At 33.4% G+C, this 23727-nt stretch overlaps 1 protein-coding gene across 5 annotated transcripts in view; it reads left to right on the top strand.

Annotated features, from left to right (window-relative positions):
• Nbea (neurobeachin) overlaps window positions 1–23727 on the top strand; it is a 643202-nt gene that overhangs the window by 379063 nt on the left and 240412 nt on the right. For all 5 annotated transcript variants that reach the window (XM_074043550.1, XM_074043551.1, XM_074043549.1 and 2 more), the window contains one exon: window positions 17774–17898. In XM_074043550.1, coding sequence (XP_073899651.1) covers window positions 17774–17898 — 125 coding nt within the window. The remainder of the gene's footprint in view (window positions 1–17773; window positions 17899–23727) is intronic.

Below are 23727 nucleotides of genomic sequence, written 5' to 3'. Positions count from 1 at the left end.
TCTTATTATTAACACCATTTAAAATTCAGAAACAACAAAATACTGAAACACTTCAATCCAAATTATCATTGATACAGTATTTTCTTAAATATTTATTTGAACAAGATTGGATGGAAGCTGTATTGCAGATGAATGCTTCGCAGGTCACAGAGCTGCAATGAATTTGATGGAAAAGAGCTTTTTTTTCCTTATTTTAAATGGTTCCTACTTTGATTACAAACATTCATTATAATTATCAAGAGATTAGGCTGTAACAACAGAATCCTGGTAATAGAACCATTTAAAAGAGATATATGGTAGTTTATTGGATTCTGCAAAATAACAGAGCTTAGATAAAGTGGTCATTTTTGTAAATGGTTCAACAACTGGCTGAATATTCTGATTTTATTATTCTATTTTAGTTCATTTGCTGTAGTAGTTTTGGGTGGTGAAGGGTGTAATGCTTTCTATTGCATAAGCTGTCCCCTGAATCATTTCTATGGTTTACTTCTTTGTCAAGCCACATATGTATATGTGTGTGTTTACATGTATATGTGTGTGTGCATACACACAAATAGCACTCAGTAGTCCCTGATATGCAGTCATTGTTTTAAAATGTCTATTTGTATAGTACTTTTCCAAAGTAGTTTTAATACTAATTTATATTTTGACTTTTAAAACTCATTGGCATATGAAAAATGAGCTCATTCATTTATCAAGTCGAATTCATGTGCACTTATTCTTTTAGTTACATTAAAGCAATCCCAATGAAATAAATACTGAGGAAGTAGGCAGATTTAAAACCTATTTCATGCTAATATCTTTTCTATAAAAATCAATGCAGTTGATTCTCAAGATGGAGATAAACTTTGGATCTTTTCTAATTCCTTGAAGATGAAAATCTGGACCTTAACAACACTTTTCTTTTTCTTTTGAGAAACTAATCCATTTGGAGCCAGATACAAATATTTGACAGAACCTAAATTTAGTAGATTTTCCTGCCCTTTCCTAGAATTGAAACTAGTAGAATTGCGATGTTTGCTTAAAAAAAAATAGCAGAGAAAAAAATTAGGGAATTGATGGCTGCAGAGAAAAGGAACTGAGTTAGTAAATGCTATTTGTCAGAAGTGCCAGTAGTAGAGAAGGTTCAAGTTGAGAAAAACAGTTTCTTTTGAAGCCTGAGACTGGTGTGAGGAGGTGCTACTTTAGGAAATATTAACTTCCTGAAAAAGAGTATCTAGTAAGGTACACTGAACAAAATAGGTATCCTGAGTATGATAGGCCTTCAAAAAAATTTTGGATGATTATTTTTGGTTTAGTTTTTATCAAAGTAACTATGGAAACAACACTTTTAAATCCTAGATTTTATATATTTTGGAGAATTTCAAATCAAGTCTTTGTATATTTCATGTCATCAATGTTCATATTGTTATTTTATTAACATTATTGCTATACAAAAGTGCTAATTGAATAGGAGTAATGATTTCATTCCATAAAACTTACCTGAAAATGCTTAAATTACTTGATAGATACCAGAAGAGGCATTACTTGCATCTTTAAAGTTTCTGGGGACAGTAACTCTGTGTAAGAGTATAGCCTAACCTTTATTTTCTTCACTATTGAGTTTCATAGTGTATGTATTAGAGAAATTTGAAATTGTAGCTACAAGCCAGCTTGTATAGAAGGGGAAGGGGAAGGCATAATTCAGATAGACTCTGAATAATAAGGATGGTAGAAAAGCTACAAAGTAACTGTACACTCCCCCAAGTTTATCCTGCTTTTTTTTCCTTTTATTATTCATATGTGCATACAAGGCTTGGGTCATTTCTCCCCCCTGCCCCCACCCCCTCCCTTACCACCCACTCCGCCCCCTCCCTCTCCCCCCCCACCCCATCAATACCCAGCAGAAACTAATTTGCCCTTATTTCTAATTTTGTTGTAGAGAGAGTATAAGCTATAATAGGAAGGAACAAGGGTTTTTGCTGGTTGAGATAAGGATAGCTATACAGGGCATTGACTCACATTGATTTCCTGTGCGTGGGTGTTACCTTCTAGGTTAATTCTTTTTGATCTCACCTTTTCTCTAGTTCCTGGTCCCCTTTTCCTATTGGCCTCAGTTGCTTTTAAGGTATCTGCTTTAGTTTCTCTGCATTAAGGGCAACAAATGCTAGCTAGTTTTTTAGGTGTCTTACCTATCCTCACCCCTCCCTTGTGTGCTCTCGCTTTTATCATGTGCTCAAAGTCCAATCCCATTGTTGTGTTTGCCCTTGATCTAATGTCCACATATGAGGGAGAACATATGATTTTTGGTCTTTTGGACCAGGCTAACCTCACTCAGAATGATGTTCTCCAGTTCCATCCATTTACTTGTGAATGATAACATTTCATTCTTCTTCATGGCTGCATAAAATTGCATTGTGTATAGGTACCACATTTTCTTAATCCATTCGTCAGTGGTGGGCATCTTGGCTGTTTCCATAACTTGGCTATTGTGAATAGTGCCGCAATAAACATGGGTGTTCAGGTGCCTCTGGAGTAACCTGTGTCACAGTCTTTTGGGTATATCTCCAAGAGTGGTATTGCTGGATCAAATGGTAGATCAATGTCTAGCTTTTTAAGTAGCCTCCAAATTTTTTTCCAGAGTGGTTGTACTAGTTTACATTCCCACCAACAGTGTAAGAGGGTTCCTTTTTCCCTGCATCCTCGCCAACACCTATTGTTGGTGGTGTTGCTGATGATGGCTATTCTAACAGGGGTGAGGTGGAATCTTAGCGTGGTTTTAATTTGCATTTCCTTTATTGCTAGAGATTTTATCCTGCTTTGTTATTTAGTTCCATATTGATTTAATGCTAGGATTTGCTTCAAAAAATGCTCTACATGTGTTTATATATGTGTAAATGTGTGTGCATTAATCATTTATAGGGACACACATGGATAAATAAAGATTGTAGATACTTGGGTTGTGAATAGACAAATATATTAAAATATAGAAACATGGAAGACTAAACTATTTCAGAAGGATAGTTTCTGGTTTCCTTATAATCCTAGTGAGTACTGTCCTTAAAATATGTAGAAAAGTGAAATAAAGAAATTTATTGAAGACTTCTCTGTGCTTAAATGTCAAACTTGGTCATTAAGAACTTTTTTTGTTTTTTGTTTTTTTTTTTTTACCAAATTCTCTTCAGATGAAATTATATATGTTAATTTGGCAAAATAGTTTTCTATATGACTTAATTTAGTTTTTTGCCAGATATTAAATGTAAGCAATTTCACATATGATGCTGCTTTCATTAATAGGAACCTGATCTAAAAGTGGTACAAGAATTTGTATATAACAGTAGCATAAGAACAATAGTAGTCAGCTTGGTAACAGATGTGACAGTTTTGCTTAGACTTTATAGTTAAATCAATAACTATAAACTTTTCTTCAAATGCCGTTATTCATATTTTGTTTGCAGTATTATTACTGACTTTAGGAACTCAAGGAGACTGGTCATTAATGAAAATGAAAGCCCAAAATCAGTTTTGTGTATACTTGCTAGGAGTATAATAAGGCAACTGAGTAAGGGAATTACTTCCCATTATAGTTATACTAGTTAGCTATCCATAGCTGGTGCTTTTGGATTCCTGGTCAGTAATTATTATCCATATTCTTTGTAAGAAGCAACTTCTTTACAACTCACTGGGCCATCCCTACCACTACGAGTGATAAGTTGCAAGTTGCACTTAATCAACGTAATTTGTCTAGTTGTCCTAAAGTTGAAGAATGGGGTAGCAATTGCAGTATATTATTGAGCCCTTGTTGAATATTTCAGACAGTTAACCTGGAGCAGTAGTGGGATCTTCCTCTCAAAACACATTTTAGCTTATTAAAACAAAGCAAAAATAAAACAAAAAACAAAGATTTTGAAAATTCTGGTAGCTTACCAAGCTGAAAATTACAGAATTCCCACTGGAGTTTTGCTATCATCCTTGCTGAAGCAAATTATAACAAGTACAATACTCCAAAACTAGAATAATTATATGTCCGAAAAGTTAGAATCTAAAACATCACTTAGAAAACTCCTTTATTTCAGATGTTTTCTGATTATTATACTAAGGCCATTTAAATTTAGAGACCCCTTGTTATTCCTTTTCAGGCATTTATGGAAATCTCAGGTACCTCTAAAACCATCATCTTCTAATTTTAAATCTTTATGCATAAGTAGTGCCAATAAATTAAAACACCATGACAATTGGAAATACAATTTCAGTTTCTCTTTCCAAATTAAGGAAAAGAAGTATACAAATACCCTGCACCCTGCACTCAATGCCTCACACTTACCATTTTTGTTTTAGTTTTTTTCAAATAGGGTCATGTGTTTTTTGCCAGGCTGGATTCGGACTTGTGATCCTCCTACTTATGCCTCCCACATAACTGGAATGACAGTTTTCCTTGTAGAGGTTGTTCACATCTTTTGTTAGGTTTACACCTAGGTATTTGATATTTTTTGAGGCTATTATAAATGGAATTGTTTTCATATATTCTTTTTCTGTTTGTTCATTATTAGTATATAGAAATGCTAATGATTTTTCTATGTTGATTTTATATCCTGCTACCTTGCTGTAGCTCTTGATGGTGTCTAGGAGCTTCTGAGTAGAGTTTTTTGGGTCTTTAAGGTATAGGATCATGTCATCTGCAAATAGGGATATTTTGACAGTTTCTTTACCTATTTGTATTCCTTTTATTCCTTCTTCTTGCCTAATTGCTCTGGCTAGGAATTCCAGTACTATGTTGAATAGGAGTGGAGATAGTGGGCATCCTTGTCCGGTTCCTGATTTTAGACGGAATGGTTTCAGTTTTTCTCCATTAAGTATAATGCTGGCTGTAGGTTTGTCATATATAGCTTTTATAATGTTGAGGTACTTTCCTTCTATTCCTAGTTTTCTTAGAGCTTTTATCATGAAATGGTGTTGGGTCTTATCCAAGGCTTTTTCTGCATCTACTGAGATGATCAAGTGGTTTTTGTCTTTGCTTCTGTTAATGTGTATACCACATTTTCTTAATCCATTCATCAGTCATGGGGAATGTTTCCAAAGCTTTACTATTGTAAGTAGTTCTGCAGTAAACATGGGTGTGCAAGTGACTCTATTGTATCCTGGAGCACATTCCTTCAGGTGTATTCCCAGGTATTTCTGGATAGTGTAGTAGTTCTAGTTTTAGAGTTTTGAGGGATCTCCATACAGCTTTCCATAGTGGATGCACTAACTTGCATTCCCACCAACACTGTAGAAGTGTTTCTTATCCCCCTCATCCTTGCCAGCATTTGTTGTTGTTTGTGTTTCTGATGATAGTAGTTTTCACTGGGATGAGGTAGAGTCTCAATGTCATCTTGATTTGCATTTCTTTTATCACCCATTTTGTCATTTGTACTTCTTTTGAGAATTGTCTGTTCAGTTCACTTACCCATTTATTCAGTGGGTTGTTTTTTGGGGGGACTGAGTTTTTGGAGCTCCCTGTATATTTTGGTTATTAATACTTTATCAGATGTATAGCTGGCAAAAGATTTTCTCCCATTCTGTAGGCTGTCTTTTCAGTCTAGTGATTTTCCTTTGCTATGGAGAAGCTTTTTAGTTTCATTCAGTCCCATTTGTCAATCTTTCTCTTAATTGCTGAGCTGTTAGAGTCCTGTTCATAAAGTTATTACCTATGCATATGTGGTCCAGTGCAAATATTTTTTAGAATTTAAATTTATCTATTGAATTTTTAGCTATTCCTCTTTATGTTATATTTCTTAGTGGGTTATGAAATATATATATTTTTACATCTTTAATTTTCAGTCTACTTAGAGTTATTAGTGTACCATATATTACACCTGTGTTTATGTGAAATCCCACAAAAGCATGTCAGTTTTACTGTAATGTTTAATATACATAAAATAAATTGAGTTGGAAACTATTTAAATTACCCAAGCATTTATCATTTCTACTGCTCTTAGTTCATTTCTGAAGATTTCAGTTTCCATCAGGTCTTTCCCTTCATCTTGAGAAGATTCTTTTGTCAATTCTGATAGTGCAGGTTGTTGTCAGTGAATTCTCATACTTTTGCTTTTGCTAAAAATATGATTTTATCTTCTTTCTTGAAGGATATTTTCACTGGATATGGTGTCCTTAAGTTGGTGGTGTATTTTCATTCAGGACTTTAATATTTTCCAATGCTTTCTGGCTTCTGCATCATTCTCTTTTTTGTATTATTTCTTTTTTTTCTGATTACTTTCAAGAATTCTTTTTAATTGCTTTCAACAGTTTAGCTCTTTATTTTTGTCCTTTGTAAGGTCACTCAGCTTTGACTTTCTTTGGTACTTCTGTTCAGCTATTAAGCTCATTTAGTGAGTTTCTATTTCAGACATTTTACCTTTCCACCTCAAATTTTCCATTTGATTCTCTTTTATATATTCCACTTACTGAAATTTCCTGTCTTTCATTCATAATGAGTCTATTTTCCATCTTGTACTTCCAATACCTGAATCCTCTTGGAGGTGCCATTTATTGTTTATCCTCTGGAGAATGAGTCATCTTTTTCAGGCCATTGCAAATTTTTTATTGTTTCTTAGTGGAATATTATGTGATAGAAACTCTAGAATCTTTCATTCTCCTGAGGATGTTGAAGTCATTCTTTTAGCAAACAGCTAAAATGGTAAGATTACATCTGTAAATCTCTCACATTGCAGTGGGGTATTGCTCAGGTCTTAGTGTAGTTTACTTTGTCCGTCTGACTCCTGTGTGGTTGAAGAGTCAGTCAGGGACCTAAATAGAACTTAAGAATAGAGTTCAATGCTCCCCCACTCAGGAACTCTTCTTCCATTGTTCCCAATCTCCAGTGTCCTTGTCACCTCACGTTTCTTTCCCCATTCCTCCTGTTAAGAAGCAGCTTTTCTATAAGGGTCTCTGGTACCTTGCACCATTACCAGGACTGCAGTTGCCCTCAAGATAAACCTTCGAAAGTGGGGCACTCACCCCAAGTTAACCACTTCCTCCATTTTTGAGCATCCCTCCCAAAACACCCTATTTTGTTTGCTCTCTGGAGCCCTCAAGTGGTGGTTGTTTCTGTTTGACCCAGATTTCATAGATGTTATCTGTGGGAGATTCAATTTTTCAGTTTATTCCTCCAAACAAGAAGCAGAACTGTAACCTATGAATGATTTCTTGTTTCTTCCTTTTCCTAACCACCCTTCCAAAATCCCTCCCTCTGTTCTGCATTATATCAGCTAGTCCTATTGGCTTTATCTATGAAATATACCCCAGTTCTGTCTGCCTCTCTCCATTTCCATTGCCACCCACTACTTTTGTCTGCATCTTGGAATTCTCAAGCATCCTTCTAAGCAGCTTTTCAGCTTCCACTTTAACCTGGTGCCATTTTTTTCCCACAGAGAAGCCAAATTATTATGAATTATTCATTAGATCTTATTGCTGTCCCTTTCTTAAGAACTTCTAAAGATTATTTCAACACCCCAAGTGATCTTGTCCCTGACTAGTTTTCAGAATTCATTTGATCCCCTGATTTCCTATGCTTATGCCATACTAATACTAATTCTATTACTTAGGCATAATAAGTTCATACCCTACTAAATACCTGCCCTGCTAGTCTTGCCACTGTCTACAATTCTTTCTTTCACTCCTGTCTTTGAAGGGCTGGACCTTTCTCATCACCAGGATATCAGCTCACCTAACAGCTTCCCACAGAGAATTTCACCAACTATACTGTGCAGAATATTGCTAGTCATTCTTTAGAGCTTTCTTTTCTCTGTAACTCTTATCATTATCCAAAGCTATTTTACTTGTTTGCATACTCTGACTGCATGAGAATGCAAACTCCATGAGGACAGAGACCTTTATTGTCTTGATCAGTGCTGTGTGTGTCCTCAGGAAATAGTGCCTAACATCAACTTGTGCTTCCAGAATAGTGAATATATTAGCTGGACTTGGTGTATGATTCTTAAGCCTCCTTTTCCTTATCTCTGACATTTGGGTGTCAATACATACAATATAGAACTATTACATGGGTTCAAAATTATATTTAAAGAATATGATAAAGTGCCTTGTTCATGTTTGTTACTCAGAAAACATTAGCTCAGCGACAGTGACAAAAAAGGACAGAGGCCTCTAGTGTACCTGTTTTTGTAGAGCAAACTCCATGAGGACAGAGACCTTTTCTGCTGTGATCAGTGCTGTATCCTCAGGAAAGAGTGCCTAATATCGAATAGTCCTTAAATTGTGTGTGCGTGTGTGTGTTTTAGAGCCAGGAAAGGATACATTTTTAAGAATACTGTACCACAACCTTGAGAGTGCAAATAAAAGGAATAAAAGGAAAGAGCCTTGGAAGTCAGAATATCAAATGTAATCAGAACTCTTCCTGCAGGCCCATATGCCCTGTGCGTTATATAATCTGGTTCATCCCTCCAACTTTTACTGCCCCAGTCCCCAACAAACTTTCCTTTTCTGTTTATACCATTTATAGTGTGGAATTTGTCACCCTGAGTGTTGTCTACAAATGTTTAAGTGAGATTCAAACTATGGGATGACTGAGGTAATCATAAATGTCAACCAACCAAAAGTCACACTTATGGAACAACCCAGTGTTAGGAGAAAGAGAGAGAATCACTAAGAAATGGTTATTAGAACTGGATGCTTTTAGGGCTTTTTCTTTTTCAGTGTGACTGTACTATAGAGTAATTAGCTCTGCTTTCCTTATCTTCTTCATTTGCCTTCCTCTTTATCATTTAAAGGCTTTGTTCTAGCATCTCTCTCCGTGATTGTCCCTGCACAATTCATAATTCCTTTACCTATGTCCTCAAAATACCTTTTGAAGCATTATGACATCACATTGCATCATTTGTATGTTTGTCCTGCTCTCTACAATAATGTAAGCTTTTTAAGTTTCTTAGTCTTTGCTGCATTAACTCCTAGCACAATTGTTAGAGCATGTAGTCATTCAAAGCAGATATTCTTAAGCAACATTTTTAAGCACCAGAAACAGAATACTCAAGACCGAAAAGGCCTCTGCCCTTACGAGGAAGCAGAAGGTGCATGAATGGGCCAACATACTCGCCAGCCCCTGACTCATGTTGTTTAATGAAGAGTCACCCCTCCCTGAGAACATATTCCAAAGTGTGATCCGAGAGCTGTGCCTCTCAAGTAGGTTATTACATGACCAAAAGAGTATAGAAAATATTGAATGCAAAAAAATTAAAAGTTTTTTCCATTTATTTGGAAAATTCTTCACCAGAACCTTTAAACATCACACTTAATTTGTCTTTCTATGAGGCATAATATTCTAAACATTTGTTAATATTTCCTACCTATCTTAAGACATACATATGAGAAAAAGTTCTAGCTATTTTACAGAAGGTTGTTGCTATCTTTAAACAGTTCATTAATCAATAAGATCTAACTGTGGCTTAAGAAAGGATATGCTTTTAGGGAAGGCAGAGGTAACTGATAATTAACTAATTGTACATCATTTTATGCTCATTATTTATATTTAGATTCAAAAAAGACTTCTGTGGACTGTGGATTGGTGAATTGTGAATTATGTGCTGAGTTTTCTAGGCATGTCTTGTATCATCATTTTAAGCATTTAAATGATCTAAAAGAGGAAATATGAAATTGATTACTAAGAGACAGCTTTCCATCTGAATGTTACATATGTAATGTAAAGCAGGGTTATGTAATGTAATGTAAAACATCTTAGATTTTTAACATGTAGTAACTAATTTGCATGAACTGCTGAAGTTTTGAATATGCAATCAAAAGAAGCAAAAGTAAAAAAATTATGCAAGGAACATCTAAGTTGGAAAGATAGCTTAAAACTAATTCAAAAAATAAGCAAGAAAAATTTCAAATGCTACATTAATATAAAATTTTATTTAAATATAGTTATAATAACAGATTTAAATCTTGAAATGAATATTTAAATACACTTAAGTTATATAATTACAAGTGTTATGCTAGCCTTCAGAAAAACACATCACTCCTGAAGAGTAAAAATCAGTTCAAAGTTAAATATTATTTCTAAATACCAGTTTCTAAATAATTACACAATCATTCCCCTGTTGTGAATACAGTTTTTAAAAATATTTATCTATGCTAATGAGATCTAGGAGGTTAAATGTAATGAAGATTGTGGTATATATATTGAACTAGCAGATGCTTTCCTTTCTTATCCACTTATTGTACTATTGATATGGCAAATATAAGTCAGAGATAGTAAATTGCTTTTAAAAATGTTATTTATAGAAAAAGAACCAAAGTGAAGAGGATATAGAGTTTGATTTTTTTCTGAATGAACATAAAGTTAAGTTTCAACTAAGTTGAAAGCTTTTATAATTAGTTAACTGTAAAACCAACAAGTACACCTCTCAATTAATTTAAAAGCAGATGTGTCATATAACTTTCAAGGAGATGTAAACACTTTTTTTGGCATGCTTCATAAATATCAGAAAGAACCAAATACAGATAGCCAGCTTGCATTTGATTACTGAGATGATTGAATAGCCTAAAACAAACTTCACATAGGCAGACTGACTTGTCGCCGTGTTCTTAATTCACCATGTTTTATTTTCCTCTTTGGATTAAATGTGTTGCTGGCAAATCATCCCTCCTACAAAAGGATGGTAAGCTACTAAAAGAGTGATGGTTTTATTTCTATTACCAGTTGTTTGCATTAGTGGAGATGCAGAATAGGACATGGTTTTAATAAAATGCATAAGCACGTTTAATATTTAGCAGCTTTGAGGCTGTTGAAGGTGTGTCTCTATCATAATTTTGATTTTAAAGTTAAATCTAATGGTACTGCCCATAAACATGGAGAGACAACAATCAAATTAACAAATATTGTTTACCTATTATTTGCTGACACTGTCGTAAGTACAGATCTGTTTTACTTACAATTTAATAAGAGTGTTAAGACATAAATGCACAAAGTAGTAAATGAATGGATGAGATCCAGCAAACAACAATATAATGATTAATTATATTAAGTAAATTTTTGAAGTAAATTTTTGAAACATTGCAAAAAAAGAATACACAATTAGTTGACAATTGAAGATACATGAGTATTTTAATGAGAGAAGTAGAATAGACTGGAAATGAACAACACAAGACTGGAGGAAACACTCTGAGGGGATGGAGATTCCAAATAGAGATGATTCTGGGAAGAGAGGGCTCTTCTTGATCTCCATCACCTTGGGAACTGTTGCACTAAAAAATATTGGGCCTTTAAAAAAGCATATCTGAATTTCTTGAAAACTTACTGTTTTAGTTTGATAGAAATCAGTTTGTATAAGAGTTTATATAATAATAGCCAGGTGCCAGTGGCTCATACCTGTGATCCTAGCTATTCAAGAGGCAGAGATCAGGAGGAGTGCAGTTCAAAGCCTTCCCAGGCAAATAGTTTGCAAGATCCTAGCCCCCCCCCCAAAAAAAACCAAAAAAAACTCATTACGAAAAAAGGCTAATGGAGTGGGCCTGAGTTCAAAACCCCAGTATCCCAAAAATAGTGTATATATAATTGCTACTTATTATATAAAAGCATGAGACAAACAGCATACGTAAGAACCACTTCTTCCATATAGATGAGAAAACTAGTATTCAGGGAAGTTGTCATTTACCTAGAAAGTGCCAGGGCTAGGATTTGAACACATAGCTGTTGCTACACATATGTGCCAAGTACTTTACTATGTTCCATACATCAATTTTATGAAACACATTTTATTTCTTCCCATTTTATGGATGAAGGAACTGAGGCTTAGAGAATTGCTGTGATGCAAATCATAAACTTAAAATAAAAACTGTAAGTAATATAGGTTTTATTAACTGTTATATAATTAATAAGACATCTTTTATATAAAATATTTATGTTGTTTAAGAACATTGATTTGAATGTGGTAGACATAGTTTTAAAGCTCGTTGAGAATATTTTCCAAAGTCCTTTTTTTGTGGGATTTCTTACAGTAATCAATTTTTGAAGTCTTATGAGGAAAAATTTTAGTTACAGTTTCTAAAAATATCGAATCCTATTCACTATAGCAGTAATTATTAGGATGAAAGAATGCCTGTTTTCTTCAAGTGGGATAATTGCTCTATAGAATTAGGTGTTTCACAAGTAATTTTATAGTTTGGTTAATTAAGATTAAAGTAATTGTTTTTGCTCTAAGATTGCTTTAAACTGAGTCTTTAGTTACGTAGGGGGAAAAGGAATGTGTCTTAGCTCTACAAGCTTTATATGCTACTGACAAAAAAAAATCAAAAAACAAAGCTGAGTCAGAAGAGCTGGTCAAAGATGCAAAGAGACAATGGGGGCAATGTAACTAATGTACAATATAAGTCTAGTCGGAATTTTCACTATGGACCCCCTATATCATGAATATATCCTAATAATTTCAATAAATTTTTAAAAAGATGCAAACAGTGAAAACAAAATTCAGTATTTGCTGACCATGTGGGTAATAGAATTCATTGGGTAAAACTTTAACAAAACCATTTCTCTCCTGCATTCTCCAGTGCTGCCTTTTGAACCTGTGAACAACATTCACAGGTTCAGAATATTGGAACATTTTCCTTTTGCTAATGTTAATAAAGTCAAAAGTATACTGAATTGTTCCCAGACTGCTTCACTTTTTATGCCCTCCTGTTAACTCCAACCAGATCTCTTGCATAGGGTCAGCCTAGTGTTCTCTCCAGCAACTGCTCTTCTAGCTTGTTTTTTTTTGTTTGTTTGTTTTGGTTTTGGTTTGTGTTTTTTTGATAGGGTCTTACTAACGTTTTTAGCTGAGGCTGGCCTCAAACTAAGATCCTCCAGGTCTCTACCTCCTGAGTAGCTGAAATATAGGTGCCACTATGCTCAGCCTCAGATTTTGTTTCAACCTATTTTGTAGTCATATTTCACTAGAATAAGTCTCATGCATATACTTCTATAGTTCACTTACAAAGTAAGTTCCACTATTTTCATTATTGTATCTCATCTCTTTCCTCTTAGCACTCTCAAAATTTTTCACTACAAATTAATTTATTTGTATTGTGGAATAGAGTGAAAGGTACACCATGTCAGGAATCATGCTTATTGACTTATCCATTCATAACTAGTATTAGCTTGTGACTTGGCTCAGTGTCCAATAAATAATTGCATAATAATAAGTGAACGTACACGTTACACATACAGCCTGCTACCTATTTCATAGTCATCATTGTTCTGATTGTAGAAAGGCAAGAAGCAGCTATGCCAGTGATTGCAATGTAATGTCCTCAAAAGAGTTCCTTTTTTTTATTCCCTTTTTTATAGTTAGAAACAGAGTAGTATGAACTAGGAAGTCAAGACTGCCTGAGGACCCATCTTTCTTCTGCTACTGACTATTTGGTTGACCTTGGACACATTAACCTCTCTGTACCTCCATTTCTTCATCTATAAAATGGGTTGATAATAGTACTTTTCTCAAAGAGAATTAATGAATAGGAAATGAGTTAATATGTGTACAGTGATTGGAAAAGCACTTGGAAAACAACAAGCGCTCGGTAAATATTGGCCCTCCAGTAATTATTATTATCATCCTAGCAGTTTGCTCAATTCTTGGATTGGATTATACTGCAGTTACAAACAGACCACAAATCTCAGTGGTCCATCTCAAGAAAAGTTTGTTTCTTACTCACAGTCCATGTTTGCACTTTTGCAGGAAAGTGCAGCACATTGAAGTAAGGTGATGGAGACTTTATATCAGTACCTATGTTCCTGACTACTACAGAGGGGAGAGGGAACAATGGAAACTGTACACTGGCTCTTAAAGCATTTGGTTGGAAATGTCTTGCTTCTTCTCAAGTTACTGGCTGAAGGAAGCTTCAAAATGAGGAGAGGATAACAATTTTTATCCATCAGTCTGCTAGTCAGAATTTGTATTTTTGTTTGACCTTGTAGGATGAAATTTGATGCACAGAAGGGCTGACCTCAATAATTACCACCAATTTTTTAGTCAAGTGGAAAGTCAAATTCTTATGTGTTTTGTGTGTGTATACAGTAAAAATGTTTCTTTATTCCTTTCATTTTTTCTCTGTTCCTCTGGCCAGTTTTTGCTACTAAATATCAAATAGCCACTTAACCATTTTCAGTTTTACTTTATTAGATAAATTCATTTTTCCCCTAGTTTCTGAGGACAGTCCATTCCTAGGAGGCAGTGGGAACCTTGAAAGAAAATCAAATGTATCCTCATAAGTTGAAAGTGTAGTTATCAAAATTTTCAATGAGGAAATTACTAGTACCTGAACACTATTTATGCTAAAAACAACACCAAAAAAATGAACATCACTACATCAATAATAACATTGTTATAATATAAAACATCATAATATAAAAATAATGAAAAGAGAAATATATAATTAAAAGGAACAATACAAAGCTCTGAAATAGATGTCAAAAGGACCACAACCCAGAAAGAGCTGAAGTGTAGTCTACAAAAGTGTTAGAATGTTTCATTCAGTCTCATGATATCAACAGGTATATGTAAGCAGTCACCAGAGAAAAAGGCAGCCTTCTACCACTTTTATCCTGGAGTACACAGCAGATGCAAAATACTTCTTTGTTTTTCCTATGAAATATGTAATTGGCTCAAATAATCAACCTCTTAGGAATGTCTTCTGGTCCTGCCTCTGCCCTCTCCTCCACCCTCAAAGAACATGGCTAGGACCACACAGATCCTCTTGTGGAAGAGTTCCCTTGGATCACTCTAGCCTCCACATTTATAGGGACCTCACTTGGTAGGGTTTTCAGATTCATCAAAATGAAGCATCTGTGAAAAAAAAAAGATTTTTCTTGCTACTAGATGAGATTCTCTTGTTCCATCACAGTCTAGGTAAGGTATAGCTGTGGAGTTGGTTAGTAACAGTAAGTTTAGAAAGTGATACAGAGAAAGTCAGTTCTGAATATCTATTGTTATTTCATCTATACTGTTAGTTACATCATATTTAAACTAGAGAGTACAAGAATGGTTGAAAAGGAATGGAAGATTCTTTTTATGTATGTTCAAAAACTAAAAATCCCCTAATCAGATATTGACTCTTGGCAATCTAAGGTAATTTCTGTATAGGAAAATATCAGAGGACCAGAGACTACATATTCAAATTTTCCAAAGCAAAAAAGGAAGGATGAGGAAGAGCAGGAAAAGAGGGTGGGTTTTCTTTAAGCTACACATTGTTTTTATTTGATTACTTACACTTGCTTACATTTGTGTTATGTTATTACTTACATTTTGTGTTATAAACAAAAAAGTATATTACTTACTTGCATTAGCTGCATAAGGACTTTTTAGTGTAAAAAGATAAAGAAAAAATAATTTGTACTTCAACAAAACACTGAAAGAACACTTGAAGTGATCAGAATATTGGTAGATTTTGAAGTTCACAATAGTGATTTTTTAAAAAGTAGATATGACACAGTATAGTTTTTTCAAATCACAATTTAAGCTGGTGTGTGGTTAGTCTGTGATATTGAAGGAAAGAAGTTTTCCACCGAGATGAATTATTTACACTGTCCTGACTTCTTTGAACTGGATTAATAGCCAACTGTTTGACTTTTGTAATCAAGTAGGCTGATTCCTTCTGATTAAACCTCCTATTATGTGAATCTTTAGAATGATCTTATTTATAATCTAAGAAATTATATTAGACATGTATTTCAATTTGGGGAAAATTGGTGTTTCTACTATGTTGAGTTTTCCAAACCATGGAAGTGATATGCCTTTCTATTTTATTTAGATATTATGTGACTTCATTCATCAGCATTGTATTATTTCCATCACACGAGTTCTATAAAAGTTTTGTTAGATTTATACATAAATATTTTGTCTTTTTATTAGTGATTCAAATTGAATTTTTAATTTCAATATCAACAGGTTCACTGCTAGCAAAGGGTCCCATGTCTAGGTTCCCTACTTACCCTTTGGATGGGTGGGGTGTGAGCATTTTTCCCATGAGGATTGCCTAGAATGTAACAGCTGTTATCTAAATATTTTCTGTTTTGCTAGGCTGCTCATTTCTTGGTCCTCTAGTTACAGAGAGAAAGCTTTTGTTGGGATTATATATATATGTATATATATTATATATATAATCTATTCTGATTATATATATAATATAATATATATATTCTGATTATATATATAATATATATATTCTGATTAAATATATATATATAATCAGAATTTTTCAGTTGCATTTATGGTAAGAATAGGAAAAACTGAAGTGAGAAATTTACGATAATATTAGATCATTGGTCTTCTAGTGAATGCAATTACTTAATTTTAACATAATACTGAGGAAAATCATTAATAACAGATTTAAACATGGTTTTCTTAAACCACTGGGATTAGTCTACATTTTCATGAGGATAGATATCATCCTATTTTAATTAGTCACAGAGATATACCATTTATTATAATTGTTCATCAGGTAATCATTTTAACAAAAATAGTTATAATTATGATGTACAGAAAAAGTAAGAACATTAAAGTATACTTCAAATGTTTAAAATTTTAATACTTTTCATGTTTCTTTTATATTGTGTTCTGTTACAATTAAGTTATAGTTAACAAAATTTTATAGCCATAAAATCTAAGTTGTTTTTCAAAATTAAATAATTTTTCTTGATGACTATACACTTCTGTATACTTTTTTGAAATTAAAAAATTCACTCATTGACTATTTTGAAATGCTGTGTGCAAGATGTGCTAGAGATACAATGATCATCAAAATATACACAGATCCTGCTTTAATTAAACTTGAAGTGTTCCCTTATAACAAAATATTAAAAGAAAAAATGAAATCAGATTTCTGTGAAAGCACTTTATATGTTTTTGAATAGCGTTGCTCAGGAAAATTAGAATATTGTCTTTTTGAGTATGTTATTCCAAATACCATAAAGAGAAAAACTGACTTCTTAAGCAGTGGTATTTATTACCAATGTTTACTTAAATTAAATTAAAAACAAAAATTATATCATGAAATGTTCCATTGGATATACAATGAACATATTTCAGCAGTTCTTGAAATGTCTCATGGATTTTTAACATTGGTTTGAAGTGTAAAAGACAACGTTGCCAGTGATGACCATGGTTGTTAATGGTTTATATTAGCTGAAAGCTGTAAAATCATCCAAGGACTCTGTTAGCATTAGAATAATAATTTACCAAGACAATTACCACAGGGCTGGAATTTTTTGCAGATCTAATTCAGTATTATTAATAATGGATAAAATTGCACTTTTCTCAGGTTGCTTTGGGAAGGAGGGAATTATTTCAATGAATATTTCAGCACATTATTTTAATCATTGCTCCATGAAATCCGAGTGGGCGATGTTTTATACTTCCTAATTCAGTCTACTAAGAAACCGTGGTCATTAAATTGCAAACTATTTGTAGTGAGGTCTGTCCTGTGATTTACAAGCCTTGTTAAAAAACAGTGTAAAAGAAAGCAAACTGTGCCATTAATACTTGTAATTTGATGTTACATGTGTTGCTAAACTCCCCATGACTAATGTTTTTGTAAAGGAAAGAACATTGTAAAAAAAATGCAGATCTGAGTGTTTATAATATGAGAAAATATGAAAATGTTGCTATTTTAAGTTGTGTTTATTTGCACTAGAAAGATATCCCAAAAGATCATCTTAATTTTTCAATGATACCAAAGAAATAGACTTTAATTTATGAAACAATGAATTTCTAGTTGTGAGTTTTTATTAACAACCACTAATGCCATTTCTTTGTTCTCCCATATTTAGCCAGTTGCATGATTTCTGGCGTTTGGATTACTGGGAAGATGATCTTCGTCGAAGGAGGAGGTTTGTTCGTAATGCCTTTGGTTCCACTCACAGTGAAGCATTGCTCAAATCTGCGATAGAATATGGTTAGTACTGATGCCTCTTAAACAGACACTTCTGCATGTGAGGTGACCCTTTGTGGTTGAAAAGTTAATTTTTTCACTGATATGCAAGGTTCTCAGTGTTGGAAGTCAGAAATATTTTGTTCTACTTCATCCACCAGCACTATTTAGTGAACTATATTTCTTATACTAGGTAAAAGACTTCAACTTCTTTTTAAAAGATAAAAGCCTCTACATAGTTGGTTATTATCCAGTATCTCTTTCGTATAGCCTAAAGCTAGAATAAAACCAATCTCTTTACAGATATCTTTCAAACTTTGGTGACAAAGACACATAGTAGAAAAATTAATACTTTGAAATTCTGTACTCAGGCCTATGTATTTTTATGTATACATTTGTGTTTATGTACATGTTTATTGTCTGAATATATACCTATACATACTACACATATATGTATGTATACATAGGTATACATATATATAACTGAAACAGATGTTTTACTAATAACCTCTTTACATATTTTCATATTCTATTCCTTTATACTTTAGTTAAATAAAATAAAAATCCTGTTACAATCTTCCAATTTAATTCCCCATTCTCCAGTCTGAATTAGATAGTCACCCAGTTTACAATGTCATCAGCTGTAACACTGCATTGGAACTATACCTACATTGTCTTTTATAAAATGTTTAATAAATAGTAAATATCAAAATATTTTATAGTTTAATAGAAACATTGCTGCTTTAGACTGTTGTCTAATAAGAAATATGCTTAGAAACATTTTGAGTATTTACTCTTTTAAGTGCTCTAATATGTTTAAAATTGGTCATGTCAGAATTTTATAAAACACATGCTAAGGCAATACCTTTATTATTCACTTTTATTTGTAAATTAATGTTTATTTTATTATGCTAATTTTTATTTATTTTAGAGTAACAAGTGAGCCAGCTAGTTAAAATTTACCATAAGTATTAAATAGATTTATATCTTACCATAGTGTATATAGTACAGTACCATTCTTATTCTTAATCAGTTGAACAGGGAAAATGTTTGATCACAATAAGTCAAAATGAGCAAAGATTACAAAATCATCATCTCAATAAGCTGTTAATATAACTTAATGAGGAACAAAAAATATTAAGTAAATGCTATACATGAAGATTTCATATGCAGCTATGATACCTAAGATAATGATTACAGTAGAAGTAAAAATGCAAAAAATATGCTTGAAAACATAGTTGTCCTTACTGTAGGAAGTTTCTTTAACCACCTCTAACAGCAAGATCATCTAAGGACTTTAGCACACTAAGGATTTAATGTCAACTTAAAATGAGTTATCTCCATGATCATATGGGAAAGTATGATATGAACTTAAAATTAATAAAGCCTTGTCTACCAATACTCTAGAATTTTTAAGCAATTCATCATGAATTTCTCTCATTTAAAATTTAGAACCATCTACAGACAATTTATGCGATATTAGACTACATGATATTAGTGATGCTCGGTTGTCAAACCGATTAAGTGTCTATCTTATACTACATTGTACATTCTACAGATTACTTTTAAAAAGGCTTTGGTAAGAAAGTATTTGTTTTGCCTTAAAAGTGGATACTATAAATATTTGATTTGTATAATATTTCTATTAGTAAACAGTATTAAAGACTTTCAAAAACAAATTTTAAAATTTTATACCGTAAAATCACTTTGAGACTGATTGTAACTATTGTTAATTAACCTGAACTAGGAACTAGTACTCTGATTTTGAAGTAGATGAAAGGTGTAGGTAATAGTAAATATTCTTTATGTGTACTATATGCGTATTTTTAATATGTAGTGTTTTTCCATTTTTATATGCTATGTAATCAGCAATATTCAGAACCTATTACCCCTCTTGAGTTGAGTTTGTGAAAAAAGTAAAGAGAAATATGTTTTTATCTTATACATAATAAGAAAAAGTTCTTTTTCTTAAAATGCTCAGTTTACATTGCACCTATGGTAGAGTTACTCCATGGTCATTTTCCAGGGCTAATATTATGGAGTGGAAGACCAATAACTGTTCTTCCTCCCTAAATAGTTCTACCATCATCTTCTCCTTTTCATCACGCTTCACATCTGTGGACTTTGAGAACTAAGGAAAAAAGGTGGGCAGTAAGATACAGAGGATGTGGAGGGGATGAGTGGGAAGTGCTCACTGGAGTGAGTTCTACTGAGTTAGATGGAGGAACTATGAACTGCCCAGAGAAAAATGTAGCATGGCAACTTCTTTCAACTTCTTAATGTGCCCTGAAACCTACATATAAAATGTTTCTTTTGAAGAAATAGGAAGCAAATGTCAGTAATTGTTATAAAGCACTTCATCCAGTAAAAATAGATGTTGAAAAACTTAATTGAAAGCAGATTTTGTATATTTTAAGCACAGGTTTTATTTTCAGAACATCCTATTTAACTTGTAGAACAACAACAACAACAACAACAACAAAAGCTCAGAATCTGAATACTCTGCCAGTAAACATTTAGATGTGTTTCTATATGCTAAAGCCTGACAGACCAATATTCAAATGATCGAGTGTTTGAAATTGGGTAGTCATAGATTAAAGGTATATTTATAGCACAAACCTGCAAATTCTGAATGAGCTTCTGAAAAAATTGAAATTCAACTTATTCCTTCCTCTATATCAAATAATTGCATCATTTCAACTTCCTTATTAAATTCTGTCTTGAAAATTACAGAATTACTGCTGTAAACTTGGGCCAAAAAATTTTGTGTGTGTATGTGAATTAAAAAGAGAACCAAAGTGTTGCAGACACAAATAATGCTTTGTGGATGTGACTTTCAGTATGGCTACAATTACTATAATCAGTGATCAAAGTATGAAGAATTTTCAAAAACTGAATACCCTGGGAGAGCAGCCATGAACACTTAAATAGGAAATAATCAACATGGCAATCAAAAGAATCTCTGGGATCCAGACCACTGGTTGAGTCTATGAATGTCGATCATGTGTTTCAAGAGTATGTATCTACATTAATGCGACAGAAGTACAACACATTTAGCAGACTTATTTCAATAGAAACTTTTTAACCTGGTTGTGGTGGCTCACACCCATAGTCCCAGCTACTCAGGAACCAGAGATTGGGAGGATTGCAGCTTGAGGCCAGCCTGAGCAAAGACTTAGAGTCCCCATCTCAACCAGAAAGCTGGGTGTGGTGTTGTGCTCTGTGGTCCCAGATATAGGAGGTCATACGTAGGAGAATTAAGGTCTGAGACTAGCCCAGGGCAAAAACATGAGACCCCACCTGAAAAATAAATAAAGCAAAAAAGTGTGAGAGGTACAGTTCAAGTGGTAGAGCACCTGTATAGTGAGTGCAAAGCCTTGAGTTCAAATACCAGTACTACAAAAAAAAAAAAGTTTGAGTCACTTGATTTAACTTGAAACCTAAGTTCAGCCAAACAGTTTAAGTTAAATTAAACTATCATAATATGGGAAGGACCATTTAGCATTATTTTCAGATAATGTTTTGGAGCCTCAAATAAAAGTGTTAATGTTTTCTTTTAATGAGTAAACAATTAGAATTTGATATAATTTCGAGGAAATTAAGGACAGTAATTTTATTTCATATTTACTTTGAAAAGCTTTCCTTTCAATTTCACTATTAAAACTTTTGGTTGACCTTTTTCAGTTGGAAAATATCCTTTACACTGATGGAGTTTTTCATGCTTTTTAGTAACACTAATGAGTTGAATAATTTATGAGGTTGTCATGTACAAAAGATTTGGTGTGACTTGATATATTTTCAGCCTCTGGTGTTGGAATGTGATTAATAAAAACCTAGAGGCATGTAATTTTTTCCTTGATGTTTAATGTTATAGTTTTGCATGTGGCAAATGTGTTATTTAGGTGTTTTTTGTGGAAAACCTCATGCAAATGCATATTTAATTGATTAGCAGGAATTTTACCAAACACAGCAATGAAAGAATGTAAGAAAAATATTTTAAAATTCATAAACTTACCTTCTGATGTAGTAGTCTTCTATTGGGGGCAAATTAGCTAAAATAAGGAAATGAGTGAAAAAGGAGGGTTTTATAAATTGTTTATATGTCAAAATAAAACCTAGACTAGTCACCTTTTGGTACACTTATGGTGCTTAACGATTATGCTGTCAACAAATAGTGCAAAATCTTAATAAATTTTGTTGTCTTTGTTGACTGTCGATTTCCCTTCCATATAATTTCAGTGGAACAATGTTTCTTCAAAGCCTAAGATGGCAAGTGCCTCCATGTCTGTGATCAAAGCCATCATCTTAAATAGGTCTGATATGGTGCTGCAGAAGAGGGCAGACTGCCTCAGCCTGGGAGGGGGCGTGGAAAACATGGAACAAAGATGACAAAGTTAATCAGTCATTTCTATGGCAATAAATAATAAGATATGCTGAGAACTGCAAATGAGAACATTCTTAAGTTCCTCAGAGATGTGTCTGCTTAACACCTGATTTATCTAAGCTTGTGAAGCCATCAAGATATGACCTTGATGAATAAAAAACAGCTCTATAATGAATCTGGAATTAAATTAGTTTTGATGGTGTATGCATGGCTACTGTAATGTACTACTTGCAGTCATCAAAAAATAAGAAAGGCGCTGAAATTTAAAAACACTGAGGCAGCTATCCAGTTGTTGAGGAAAAAAGCTATCAAATTATCTTATACCTCATTTTTCACAGTCTTCTGTTCTTATAGCATGTGAGAAAGATGATTTAATTTTTTCATCCTAACAACCTGCTGTTTGTATTATATAGAGACTCTCATAAGCCTCTTTATTATATTATTGTTTGTGAATAACTGCATTTTAGTTGGTATATCATTAATTGGATCTCCATACAGAAAATGAAATAAATGATCTCGTTATGATTCAAATAATTTATTGAAATTTAATGATGTAAACATTTTTAAGAGGAGAAAAAGATATGAAGGAAGTGTCTGCCAGCTCTTGGTGTCAATGACATACCCTAGTCTCATGGCCTTAGTTTCATAGTCTTCATCCTGTGGTTTTTATAGTCTCTTAAAATAAATAGAGTGCATAAAATCTAAGAGTACAAAATATGCTCATAAAATGCATTTTACAGACATTTAGCATTTTTTCATATCAATAAATATTCTAAAAAACCACCTGCTTTTATGCTGAAAATTTAGATTTGTAGGCCTTAAACAGATTCACAAGAACCAGGTACATTTGTTAAATAAAAGCTTTTATTTAACAGCTTCTGCATGTTCTAGATGCTGGATTCAGGGATTGAGAGTTTCTGGCATCTAAGAGAACATGATTTGCTGTAGTAGTTTTCAGTGAGGGTGGATAAAGTATGCTACTGGCATCTCCCTGAGCAGAACAACCGTCTACAAGGACGACTGCAACACCAAAAATCCAGCCTAAAATGTCAGTAGCACAGATGTTGGTAAACCATCAGCACAGAGGGAGGTGCTATCTAGGGGTGGGCTTCAGTGTGGGGAAGAGGGTAAATGGAGAGGATAAAGGAGGATGAATATGGTACATGTTCTTCATATGCATGTATGAAAATTGAGCAATGAAATCTGTTGAAATTGTTCTAAGAAGGAAGGAGGGAGTGAGGGAGAACGATGGAGGAGGATGAATCTAACCAAGGTACATTGTAAGCACATATGTAAATGTCACAATGAATCTCCCTGTACAACTAATATATGCTAATAAAAATGTAAAAGAAAGAATAAAGGAAATTACAAATACAAAAGAAAACTTGCATCAAGAGAAGGTTATAACTTTACCACGTGGGCAGAGAAGAAAAGGCAGCGTTGATGACAGAAATTGCCAAGGCATGGAA

The sequence above is a fragment of the Castor canadensis genome, chromosome 10 (assembly GCF_047511655.1).
Source record: "Castor canadensis chromosome 10, mCasCan1.hap1v2, whole genome shotgun sequence".
Lineage (NCBI taxonomy): Eukaryota > Metazoa > Chordata > Mammalia > Rodentia > Castoridae > Castor > Castor canadensis.
Note: the sequence above shows the minus strand (reverse complement) of the source record. Positions and strands in the feature narration are given on the sequence as shown.